This window comes from Gekko japonicus, unplaced genomic scaffold (assembly GCF_001447785.1).
Source record: "Gekko japonicus isolate JY-2015 unplaced genomic scaffold, Gekko_japonicus_V1.1 scaffold237, whole genome shotgun sequence".
Taxonomy (NCBI): domain Eukaryota; kingdom Metazoa; phylum Chordata; class Lepidosauria; order Squamata; family Gekkonidae; genus Gekko; species Gekko japonicus.
In genome coordinates, this window is record NW_015161955.1 from 949,650 (window position 1) to 963,653 (window position 14,004).

General features: G+C 37.2%; 1 protein-coding gene across 2 annotated transcripts in view; it reads right to left on the bottom strand.

The window, feature by feature from the left end:
* PSPC1 (paraspeckle component 1) overlaps positions 1-14,004 on the bottom strand; it is an 82,124-nt gene that overhangs the window by 24,358 nt on the left and 43,762 nt on the right. Inside the window, exons 8-9 of one of the 2 annotated variants that reach the window (XM_015429502.1) lie at positions 11,514-11,692; positions 8,180-8,835 (exon numbers count right to left, since the gene is read on the bottom strand). The exons of the other annotated variant lie outside the window; for it this stretch is intronic. Coding sequence (XP_015284988.1) covers positions 8,650-8,835; positions 11,514-11,692 — 365 coding nt within the window. The 3' untranslated portion in view covers positions 8,180-8,649. Of the gene's footprint in view, positions 1-8,179; positions 8,836-11,513; positions 11,693-14,004 lie in introns of those variants that run through there. 2 annotated transcript variants of the gene reach the window in all.

Consider the following 14,004-nt stretch of genomic DNA (forward strand, 5'->3'; position numbering starts at 1 on the left):
ACAGATCTGCAACAGTATAAACTCATCAAGAAATTAAACGCCTTTTTTGTCATCCTGCCTTAAACTGAGGCTTGGATTTTCTTACCATAATTTCTAATAGTTCAACAGGACCCACTTCCAATTAACTTTAATTGGCTGTTCTTACCATCCAGTACCATAAGATATCCCTCTATTGATGACAGTTAATTTTCTTATGCTTCAGATTGCTTCCTCCTTGATTGTTTATCCTTCTTAATCATAACACATGAAAAAGGCTGGAACCTGATCTCAATTATAATGGATTACAAGTACCAATCTAATATGTTCCAGGTCCTTACACAAAGAATCACACCTGAAAAATTTATAATGGGATTCACAGCAAGCACCTCTCTGTCTCCAACTCCTCCCTTTCCCCCTCCTCTTCTGCAATTGTCCTTATAAAAATGTGGGAAAGGATTTCCTTTTCATAACATATGATGAAGTGAGCTATGAGTCACAAAAGCTCACGCTGCAATAAATGTCGTTAGTCTTTCTAGGTGCCACTGGACTTTTGTTTTACTCTGCTGCAATAGACTAACACAACTAACACTTTGGAACTTTAGAAAACGAATATCATAACCCTTAAATCTATGGAAGTTAGTTATGCTAGGGTAACATCACAAATTTAGCCAAGTTTGATATAAAATTCAACTTGAATAGGCTAGTCAAATTTACCAGAAAACATAGTACTTCCTTGCAGTAACTTACATCAAAGCTCTTAAGAATACTTGGAGATGCAACATTAGTATAAGCGGACACCACCGTTTAACAGCCACTAGGCTGTTAAGAACAGATATATTCCTGAACAGCAGGATTTACTTTACAAGATTGAATTAAATTTCTTTGAATTGTTCTAAAAGTTAATTATTTTAATATACTCTGATAGAATATTAGTTTTTATTCAGAATTTTTCAGAATTGTTAAGAACAGATATATTCCTGAACAGCAGGATTTACTTTACAAGATTGAATTAAATTTCTTTGAATTGTTCTAAAAGTTACATTATTTTAATATACTTTGATAGAGGAATATTAGGTTTTATTCAGAATTTTAACTTCCTGATGTAACAGGAATAGTAGGCAGTGAAGATTACCAGGTTTTAGCCTTATATAGTATAAAAAGGGAACTAGATCCCCATCCATAAATCCTATACCTGGAAAGCCCATGTATCCCAGGAATATTCTATAGGATTTATTTTAAAGACACAGTGTAGGTAAGGGTAATTATGCTAAATTTTCTTACATGTTTACTGTTTTTCAACAGCTGTTCACAGAACAGTTATAACAATAAGCAGCACAAAAGATTTAGACACTGGACTGTAATATCTTTCCCAGAACTGTTTGAACACATCACTTTCGAAGGTAGACCTTGAACTACATTACCTTAAACACCCAACAGTTCTCCAACTCTATTTTGAATAAAAAATATATTGGCAGTAAGTTTTGATATTCAAGTTTCCCCTCTTGCTGAACATCACAGGGGTTTTTCCCCTCCAATGAATAAGCAATAAGAATTCACTTGTTTGCATTAATAGTTCTAGTCAGCTTGACTTTAGACTTAAAAATCAATAATTTAATTGATTTTACTTGTTTATCCTTTTATAGTGACAACTTCAGGTGACATCTCCCATTAAAGCAAAAACAAAATTCTAAAGCATGAAAATCAGTTTCACAGAAGTTATGACACTGTACAAGATGACTTACCTGAACTTCATGTACCTAAAATAATTAATTCAACTGTAAAGCACCAGCTCATGTTGCAGCTAAAATGACTTCCCTTGATTTAGAAGCCAGCAAGCTCATAAATATATTTTAAGTTTATAGTTTTCAATTAGTTGTACTACAGCTGAATAAAATTATTGTAGAAGGCTGGAATCGAAGAAATTATACAATTCTGGCAAAAACAAGGAACTTTAATGGTTATAAGATTGGGACAGTGGGTTGTCTTAATTGTTCCTGTTGTTCTTAGCTCATTTGACCCCATATTCCTTGTTTTGATACTGGATCCTTCGACTGATAAGCTTCTCAAATATTTAATATTATTGTATTTAATATTATTGTACTCCCTGACCAACAACAACAAAAAATTGTGGGCACAATTTACAGACAATTTACAGACATATAAAACCTCAAAAAAAAAAGCATGATGACTGTACCAATTCTGCTATCATAAGATCAGTCCAAGAATTCTGAGTACCAAGCCAGGTGTCAGCGCTGGCATTGCTTCTCCAGCACTTGCCTGTTCTCCACATAAGAGGCTGTGCAGAAGTGAATGTAGTAAACATGACAGAATGCTCTACTCCACTGTCATCCAGAGGATCCATCTTTAGCCATGATGGTGCTAGCCAGCATTTGTGCCACAGGAACTTTCCAAGAACATAAGAACATAAGAACATAAGAGACGCCAATGTTGGATCAGGCCAAAGGCCCATCCAGTCCAACACTCTGTGTCACACAGTGGCCAGAAATACCAGTGCCATCAGGAGGTCCAGCAGTGGGGCCAGGACATTAGAAGCCCTCCCACTGTTGACCCCCCCAAGCACCAAGATGACAGAGCATCACTTGCCCCAGAGCCCCTAGCTATACCTTGTGGCTAATAGCCACTGATGGACCTCTGCTCCATATGCTTATCTAATTCCCTTTTGAAGCCGTCCATGCTTGTAGCACCCACCACTTCCTGTGGCAGTGAATTCCATGTGTTAATCACTCTTTGGGTGAAGAAGGACTTCCTCTTATCCATCTTATAAACCTCGATCATGTCACCCCTCAGTCGTCTTTTCTCCAAGCTAAAGAGCCCTAAGCGCTTTAACCTTTCCTCATAGGGAAAGTGTTCCAACCCTTTTATCATTCGAGTTGCCCTTTTCTGCACTTTTTCCAAAGCTATAATATCCTTTTTAAGGTGTGGTGCCCAGAACTGCACACAGTATTCCAAATGAGGTCTCACCATTGATTTATATAGGGGCATTATTATATTGGCTGATCTGTTTTCAATACCCTTCCTAATAATCCCCAGCATAGCATTGGCCTTCTTTATTGCAGTCACACACTGTCTCGACATTTTCAGTGAGTTATCCACTACAACTCCAAGATCTCTCTCTTGCTCAGTCTCTGCCAGTTCAGACCCCATCAATGTGTATTTATATTTAGGATTTTTGGCTCCAATGTGCATCACCTTGCACTTGGTCACATTGAACCCCATTTGCCATGTTGACGCCCACTCGCCCATCCTTGACAGATCCCCTTGGAGTGCCTCACAATCCTCACTGGTTTTCACCACCCTGAACAACTTTGTATCATCTGCAAATTTAGCCACTTCACTGCTTACTCCCATCTCCAAATCATTAATGAACAAGTTAAAAAGCAGTGGACCAAGTACTGATCCCTGCGGTACCCCACTGCTTACCACCCTCCACTGAGAAAATTTCCCACCTACACTCACTCTCTGTTTTCTATGAACTAGCCAGTTTTTGATCCATAAAAGGACTTGTCCTTCTATCCCATGATTTTTGAGCTTACTTAGGAGCCTTTGATGAGGAACTTTATCAAAAGCTTTCTGGAAGTCAAGGTAAATAATATCTATTGGATCCCCCTTGTCCACATGTTTGTTCACCCCCTCAAAGAACACTAACAGGTTAGTGAGACAAGATCTTCCCTTACAGAACACATCATAACCCAGTTACTATCAAGGCCCAGTTACTATGCATAGTTTTCTTCATGTTACCTCTAAGACATTACACACTCTTACAACAAATGTGAAAATGTAATACAGCCCAGGGATACCCCAACTTCTGCTGGTATTACTCTTCTAGGCACTAGTCCTGGTGCTGGAACAATCCAACTGCCTCACAAACCATCAGGTTCTATAATAAAGTTGCCATGTCGTAGCTGTAAAGTCTTCAAAGATAGATAGTACACATGCTTATTTAGGCAGTTGGTTCCCTTCCTCGAACACAACGATGTGGTGACAGTGATCCATGTGATGGTCACCTCGAGATTAGACTACTGTAATGGTCTCTTTATGGGGCTGCCCTTAATCCCAAATTCGGAAGCTTCAACTGGTGTAGAATGCTGCGGCCAGGCTGTTGTTGGGCCTCCCCATTTGGGAGCACATCTAGCCTGCGCTGAAAGTGCTGCACTGGCTGCCTCTAGCATACCAAATTTGCTTCAAGGTGCTGATTCTTACCTTTAAAGCCCTTTATGGTCAGGGGCCTGCATACCTGAGGGATTGACTTTCCTCACATGTCCCCCAAAGAGCACTGCATTTAGGGTCCCAAAACCATCTGGCCCTCCCAGGTCCCAAGGATGCCAGGCTGGCCTAAACTAGGGCCAGGACCTTTTCAGTGGCAGCTCCGCGCTGGTGGAATGAGCTCCCAGAAGACACCATGGCCCTGTGGGACCCTTTACAGTTCCGCAGGGCCTGCAAGATGGAACTCTTCCACCAGGCATTGAACTAAGAAGCCAGACTGAATGAATTTAAGACCCTGTGCCCTAATATCATCACCGACAACCTGTGTTCCACTGATATGAACTGACATCAAATGCTGACTGCACCTCATTGTAATGGTTTGCTACTGCCATGCCAGTATTACACAAACGGCATACTAGCACTTTATGTTGTGTTTTATATTTATATTTGCTGTTTTATCTGTTTTAAAACTTTTATGTAAGCCACCCTGAGCCTGCTTTGACGGGGAGGGTGGGGTCTAAAGCAAATAAATAAATATTTGAAACTATTTACTGACCAGTCCATAAAAATGTATCAAGCTCAGATGACATGAGATCAACTACTGTGGGGGAAGAACAAGTATACTTCCATGAAAATCCCTTAAACTGTCAGCTGTCCAGTCCTCCCAGAATATGAAATAGCAACAAAGTAACTTATATGAAGAATATATGAAATCTCATGGCATCCAAGTAAAAGTGAACAACCCTTTTAAAACACCTTGATTCAATTTTGGTAGGTTCCTCAGTGTGGGAGAAGAGTGCTATGGTGTCACTCCAGGTCCACAGGCTATTAGCTGGCTCCTGAACACCACACATTTCTGGACCAAAATGTACACTGTTATGGAAATTTTGTGTAATTTCAACACTAGTTGAATGTAGTAGTTAAGCACTATAGTTTGGTAACTACAAATATAGCTACCAAACTGCATTTGGTGTTCACATTTCTTTATATGCTCACAGAGCGATCCAAAACAGATGAATCAATGTTTAACTAAGGGTAATAGTAGCTGGACAGCAGCTACTATAATGGCCATTTTACATATATTATATTTCACATAATTTGTGTGTTCTGAACCTTAGGGATATTAGAACAAAGACAAATCAGTTATCTGCCTATATTACATGTTTACTGCCTATAGTACATGTTTACTTAGAAACAAATCCAACTGGGTTGAAGCCAAGAAGCGTACGAAGGATCAGTGTTAATCTGCTCTGACAACTGTCTGGGCAGTTGGTTTAAAACTTCATGTGGTCCAAGCTACAAGAGATGGGTAATTATGTTAAGCATTCTAATGTAAGAGCCAAGTAATTTAAGAGCTATCCATATCCTATAGGCAGAACTACATCACCCTTAAAAATATAACCAAAAATCTAAACTTGGCCCTGGAAATTATTTTCAGAGTATTTCTCCTCTGAAGAAAAACAAAAACAGAATACAAGACATGCAGCAAAAGTTATGTAAGGGAGACCTAATCAGACACTTTTGAACGTCAGTTTGTATTGCTACCCAATTGCTTTATACTAAAATGAATTAGCCATACTATTCAGTAAACTCTCCCAATTATGCCACTTTGTGATGTCACCACCTGCAAACATGCATATATAATTGTACATCGTTTCAGAAAGATTACGCTTTCTGCTTTTTTGAAACATGAGATGAAATATTAAGTTTGTAAGGAGGGAAAGAAATGGAGTTGTAGAATATAGGAATCTAAAGTTTTAGGCATTCCAAACATATGATCTGGGTGAAAACTACAACACATCATTTCAAAAACATATCACATCATGGTGAGGCATCTTCCCCAGAACTGTAGCATTTTCAGCAACTTTGTTGGCTCACTTGAGACACATGAGCATTTTTTGGAATCAAGACTAATTTTTTCATGATAATGAGAGTATACCAAGAAAAAAAAATCAATAAATTTGGTCTCATAACACATTGAGTTCATGATTTAATTTAAACTCTGTCTTCTGAAACAGATGCACACATTTGCATGAAATAGTCTAATCGTAAATGAGACTTTAAAAATCGTTTAACATTCATTATTTGTATGTAGAAGTTTATTCTTCTTTGGCTGATCAGACTGTACCTGGAATTTTCAGTGGATCTTGAACATCACAGAATGGCTATGTAATCTGACTATACCTGCAGCCCTTCCCATGTTAGGTTCATGTATATTTTATTTAGGACCAAGTAATCCATTAATAAGAACTTCTATACTAAAAATGATTGCAAGTCAATCCTCGGATGCCTATCACATCACATGTATGACCACTCATACAAAAGGGTAGCAATAGAAACGCAGATTTCATCCATTGTACTATGTCGATAATAAATGTTTACTTAATGATATTTTCAAAGCTCCCTGTGAATGCACCTCCTAAATCTAGCTCTTCTATTATGCTAAAAAGTAATTCACAAGATGATCCACTGTCAAAACAGCATTGGTTACTAAGTTTTTTAATTCACATTAAGACAACCAATGCTGTAAAATCCCACTTTCCATATCAGAATTTAAACTTTAAGGAGTAAAACAAAATTGTAAAGGCAACAGAAAAATAGATCATTCCACGCACTATACCTGAAAAAAGTGGTCAGAGAATCACTTTTAGTTTCTGAAAGGATCGAGCATTCTCTGAATGTTACATTACCCCTACCTTCCCTGTCTAGAAACTTTAACAGTAAATGAAAGCAGGAGGAAGCAATCTGCAGTTAATTCAGATGACTAACATATTTCCCTTCTATCATGCAACGTGGGAATCTGCTATCTGAAAGGGGGGAAAAACCCTGGTGAACACTATCTTAGGAAGTTGATTGGTACTGTGCACAACAATCCTCACAATCCTTGTGAGAAAGCATTTTTTGTTGTGTTAAAAAAGACACATGGAATCTAGCAAGAACTGAAGCAAAAGAAACATTTTAAAAATTACAATTTTGCCTGTAAGGCCCTTTAGTAGCAGTAGGTACCTTAGTAGAGATTGAAACAGTTCTATTAGTAATAGACTTTTCCGCAAACAAATTGCAGTACTTTAGAATAGTGATAACCTGGCTTCAGTTCTACAAAAGCAGCTGAGATAAAGGCATTACTTTAAAGTTGGGCATTACTTCAAAGTTACACTGATCAAAATGTGATCTCATGGTGGTAGGCCACTATCTTACCTTGATAAGAAAATGGATCATAAGTATAAAAATCTCTTTTCCAGTTGCTCAAAAGTAAAATTCTTGTCAGTTTAACACAAGCAGAAAATGTATGCCCACATATTACACAATCTTTCTGCACTCAACCACTGTTCCATATAATGCTGATTTTATGGTTATTATAATTATTATGGTTGCCCATATGAAAATGTGAACACCAATCAGTAACTTTTTAGCACGCAAAATCCCCCAATATTTACACGTATGAGAAACCTTTTATAGGATATTACAATATACTTTGCACATCACAGAACCCATATACACTAGCACAGAGACCACAACAAATAGAATAGTACATGTTTCTCTATCATGTCAGTTTCCTACAGATGAAAGTCCATCTATTTTTCTGTGAGAATGAAATATCCAGGATAGTACTAATAGTACTGAGAAAAATTTCTGAAGAAGGTGCCTTGAGAAATACTACCTCACACCCACTATGAACCTTACAAAAAGGTAATAGCACATGTACAAGGTCTTTAAAGAAACGCAGAATGTACCATTTCAAAATACAAATACTCGTCTATGAAACTTCACTGTTTATTTGAAGGTTTTCTTGCAAAACGTTTTTACCATCTATGACTACAAAACCACAGGTGAATATTTACTCTTTAGAGAAGTTTCAAAACTCAAAGTGTTTATTTAAAAATTAAACAGAGAATACATTCTGATGACAATCCCATTGCAAACTAGTTTGTACACACTGATAAGAATATTTCTTTACATATCTAAAATGGCTTTAGATGTTCTATAGATAATAGCCTGAACATTCATTCTACTGTGTACCACAAACTGCATCATCATGTGTATACAATGGATAAAGTATTTTATTTTGAAAAAGTAGGCATCATAAAGGGAGAAAAAATAAGATGTATGCTTACAATTATAACTGAAGACAATACTCATAACAATGCTTCAAAAGTGTTTCAGCTGATTTGTTTTGTATTTTATTGTAAGCATGGAACTGCACAAATATCACAGCATGGTCACATTATATTCTGCTGGTCACAAACAATTGACGTACAAAATGAAGCACATCATTTTTGTTCTACACTAAAGCCTATGACCGAATACAAAAAGTCTAACTCTTACCCAAAAAATATTTTAATGACTACATTGACAATAAAACCGTTTAAGGTAATAGCTAAAATTATAAAGGCATAAACACCAGATAATCAGTGATTTTTTTCTCAAAAGTAAGGAATGAAAATTTCAGTATCTGCGACGCTTGTTAGGTCCTTCAAAGCTGCCCCCTGGGTTTCCTCTACCAAAGCCACCGGGTCCACTATTGACGGCACCTACACCACCCATAGACGGCTGAGGAGTTTCAGAGCCTGTCCTACTAACCATAGGTGAACCCATTTGTGGAGGGCCTCCTGGAGGGAATCTCTCAGTGTGCTAACACAGACAATATTAAGTCCATTTGGAATCAGCCAGCATTTAAAACAGCCATTAAAAAACAGACAAAAAAGTGGTGTTTCCATGAAGTTCAGCAGATAGTCCAGCAGAGTCAGATGACACATAGAAGGAAGAAAGGAGCAATTACGTTAGTCATTACCTTTAAAGTAAGCTGAAAAAGTAAGTTAACTAAGGTTGTGTCCACCAGTGTATTAAGATAAGAACAAATAAAGTCTAAGATCCAAGTAAAGTGATATATCATTTTTATCCACTCAGAGCTTTCTCTAAAGGAGGAGTGGTATAGAAACATATTAAATATTCTGAATTTTAATTTTGCAGAAAACTAAATTGTGTGTAAAAATAATGCAAGTTACCCAATATTAATTTATCAATATTAAAGTCCCACTAAGTTTTGGAAAACCTAAGACAACAGACTAATACAACATGAACCCAGTTTTACAGTTCTACAAATGAAAATATATAGCATTCAACCTCCAACGTTTGCACTTAGACACTTTTTCTTTAATGATGTTAAATGCCAATCTGAAAAAAATACGGATTATCTAAACTGAGATCCATTGTTATAAAAAAGGCAACTTCTAAATTATGGCTTGGATCTAAAACTGCTGTTCTACCAGTTTGCCAGATTATAATGGCAACTTGCCGAATTAAACTACCATGATTTCAATTTTCAGAATCCCTTTTGAAAATAGGGCCATTAACTGAATACTAAATAATTTTGAAAATCTGATTTCTGATTTACTGCACTGTTGTGTTTTCAACAGCAGAATGTGTAGTGTGTGAGATCTACCTTGCATCAAAGAGGACAGCAGTTTAAGCAGCTACGAAAATTAGGAAGACCAAGTACAGAAACAAAGTTTGTAAACTTGCTTTGAATAGACTCAATTTTTCATTGTTTCATTCTGAATTCATTTTAGTGTGCTCATTATTTTCTTGCAAATAAGTGACTAGGCAAATTCATAGAGGATAGTCTATCAATGCCTTACAGTGATGATGACTAAATGAACTCTCCATGTTCAGAGGCAGTGTACTTATGACAACCAGCTAACGAGGAACAAGAGGGGGACACTTTGGTTCCCATGCTCTGTCTGTAGGCTTTCCAGCGTCAACTAGGTGACTACTATAGAAAATAGGATGTTAGGTGAGAGGAACCTTTGGTCTGATCCAATAGGATTCTTCTTATGTTCTTGGATTCACTGCAAATCAACTTGTATTTAAATTTATGAGAGGGTGGTGTATTGGGAGTTTAATACAGATTTTATAGTTTAGAATGTATAGCTGGATTCTTTTTTTTCTTCCTTAGCAAGCGGAGACCTCATTTCAAGGAACAGGTGCTACATTCATGGCTTTTTGTGGAAGAGGCCATCTCATAGTCCACTTGTCTTATGCTGGTCTAAAAACAAGCCATCTTGTTATAAAGGAAGATGATACTATTTGAGAAATCAGTTTGGTTTTTGTGAAAATTGGTGTAAATCAGGCTTCTGGTTCTCAAGCCAGAGTAGATTTAAAATGTTAACAAGACCAAGCATTCATCTTCTTTAATGTGTGACGTGTCAATTTCATTTTAATGTGCCATGGTATACAGCCCAATTTCTCAAGGACTCTTAAAAAAGGGGAGGGGAGAGATCCACCTCCCTGTTTCAGTACTGTGATCAGACTACAGTGGACCTACTACCTAGCTATTTGTCTTTTATAAAAATGCCCCAGTAAGATACAGTCCCACCCCCAAACACAATATGTTTACAAAAGGCACTAGTGTAAAGTAAGCCAGGATTCAAAGAAGTGGCACACACACATAGTGGAGATATACATGCACCGCCGGAACCTGGTTTGCTGTTTCTGGTTGTACTTGTTCCCATAACCTCAAAGACAGTTCAGCCAGATGTGTCATCATAAATGGGGAAATGGGAAATATAGTAACAGCAACAACAAATCAAGTTCCACCTGCATACATCTACTCCTTCCTGGGCATAGAAATTTTTTTAATCCAAGGCATAAGATGAAAGGTAGCATTGAACAGAGCCAAGAGAATATAGTTCAAAATGCATATTCGAGTTTCAATTAACAAAAAATGTCTTGTTTATATCGCCTATGGAATTAAGATTTGTGAAGCAGGTGCTTCCCAGAGTTCAGTTTCACAAATGGCTTCATAATCATTCCCTTACTGATATACAGAAAATCATGCGAACCAACTTGCTTAACCATTCATTTATCCAAAGATATCTTCACACTAGTAATTTCAAAAATCACAACTGAAATAGTCTCAAAATCATACATATATTTTAACTGTCCTTAAGTATAACATATCCTACTCTGCCATTTTGTTCAAGGGAAAATCAACTTTTTGGTGCATAAGAATTCATTTAACTTACGGTTTAATGGCAAAGCTCACTTGCAACTGGACAAGCAGAAATGTTCAACAAGTTAGCATCTCTCTAGCAATTATATTGCATTTTCAAAAATAATGCAGTACCCAAGTTTTACTGGCAGACATATAAACAAGGCCATAACATGCTTTGCAATTGAGTTTATCTTATAGTATCAATGGTATTAACCTCAATGTACTTTTGCTGAACTATCAGTGTGAAGTTATCCTTGCTCCAAAATATGTGCCATGATGAACTAAAAACAAAATTAAAAATTTTATGATACATTACCACAGCTCCATTATCAGGCATCATTTGTGTCCCAATGTTTGCAGCTCCTTCTGGCCCCAAGGAAGGACCAGGACCCATTGCAGGGCCAGGCATTGTTCCTCTGTTGTTCATATTCATACCCATCATTGGAGGAGGAGGAGGAGGACCTTGGTTTCCAGCAGGTGCTGGGCTAAAGGCATCTATGCAAAACAGTCTACACTTAGAGCTGTCCTAGCTGAATTTTAAATAATTAAAAATATACAACAAAGAAAACTATACAAAACATCCATTATTTGAAACAAATTGATTTTTATTCTTTGAGACTGTACATTTACTTCTGCCTTGAAGCAGAAATTAATTATTGAAAGTTACTATTGAAATGAAACAGAAAGCATCGTAATAGGTTGGATCTAGCTACCTTTTTCACACAGTGTCATCCAATTCCCGTTTACTACAGCTCTTGTTCCACCTTTTGTCCACAAATGCTCCATACCCCAACATAGATTTTTCTTTTGGTCATCAAAGGGGACCCCCACCTACCTTTTACACCAATGGAAAAGTTGGTTGGATTCAATCCATTGTTTATTTAAAAATGACTTGTACAGACTACTGCAGTAACCACAACAGTTACTATCCGCAATAACTTTTGAGTATGCCCCAATCCAGAGACCTCAGGGGCTTATATATGGCTTTGCACTGGTATAATGTCCTGTTGTGGGTGGGGATAGTACTACTTCCCTAGCAACCTTCTTGAAAGATGGTACTACTACTGAACCCTGTGGAAAATCAGGAAAAGCCTCACTGCATTATATCTGGATTGGACCTTAATTTGAAGCTGCTGCTTAGTTTGTTACAGTTTTTACACATTGAAGCTGAAGAACGCACTAAATATTTGAAGATTATAGTCATCTGGAATGACATACAAGATCAAATAAATTAAATTACGAGGCTTTCAATACAATATCAAAGGCACAGAGGTAATAAAGCAGCTGAAAGCAGAGGTATTTCTATTGAAGAAAAAAGTAATACTACAATTTACGAATAAGAGCAATATGACAACCTGGCATCTTGGCAAAATAAGAATACATTAATTATATTTTATACAAAATTCAAGTATAGCTCTTCTACTAGAAGGTAAAGTCTTGTACAGTCATTGACAGGTAGTAATTAAATTCTTGTTGGCAACAGTCTTCCTTATAGCATGTGCCATTTGAGCAACACTACTGCCATAAGGACAACAAGATGTAAAACATTATAACAGAAAAGAGCAAAGAGTTCTTACACTGCTGCACTGCTTGCCTTGTAATTAGGAAAATTAAATTCCTTACTTTTAGGACTGACCTAGATGCAACTCTGCTTATTTCTCACATATGGGGGAAGGGATCTGATTTCTACCTCAAGAAAGGCAATACCAGGTTCACCTGGTGTGATAAAGTGCAGGACACTATGGTGACAAGGGATGCAGATTCCTTCATCCACTTTCCTCTTATGAGGTAAAATACTAGGTAACACTACACAAAGCCCTTTGCTTTATATTTGAATGGGACACACATGGGAACAAACATGTTGGTCATGTATACTTTGGCTCAAAAATAATTTTAATTATATCAAAGCCAAGAAAGGTACAAGAATGTAGCTTTTTCATGCATTTGAGTTTGGACACGTATCCATTTGGCCATAAAATGATCACCAGCTACCATTTTACAGTGTTTCAAATACAGCCATTTCTATAAATTCAAGTTCTACTAGCTTTCATAAACAGGAAGCTGCAAACTTCAAATGTAGCTGGAAGAGAATGAGAAAACTAAACTATGCTTCATAAATACATTTGTTTTAAAAATGACTGCCATAATATATGAAGTGAAATATGGCCTGGGTTCCACCCATAATGTCCATGAATGAAAAAGATTTCTGTTCATGGTGCAAGATTTTATCCCTTCCTTCCTGAAGCAGCACCAGATTTCATCCCGTGTCGTCGTCCCCCCGTCCCCCCCCCCCCCCCCCCCCCCCAGTACTGCTCTTAGAGGCTGGGGACTGCCAGAAACCACGTGAGGGAGTAATCAAGAAAAATTATATTCCCTCACATTATAGTTAATTGACTGATTTAAATTTTTGCTTATTACAGATAAACTCAACACTTGTGGCATGAATATGAATTAAGAAAGGCTTCTAGTTCCAGTTTGCTCAAAGCCTCTCTTACTTCACCTAGATGGTTTCACTTAACCTAATCTATAAGCCAGTTTTTATCAGAGTCAAGATCTGGTGCTTCTTTCAAGGTTCTCTGGCAGTGTAAAGTTTGAATTTCAAAAAAAGGAAAGGGCTAGAGTGGAAGTAGAAATGCTGTGCCTCTATTCTACCATTATGAGTAGACCAAGGATATGAATTTCCACTGTCCCTCACTTCAAGGCCCTATGCTGTTATCGTGCTCCTATGAATTAAACATACAATCTTTTAAAAGCATCTAATGTGTCAAAATAGAATTCATCTAGGTTTGCTGGTACACGATCACCTT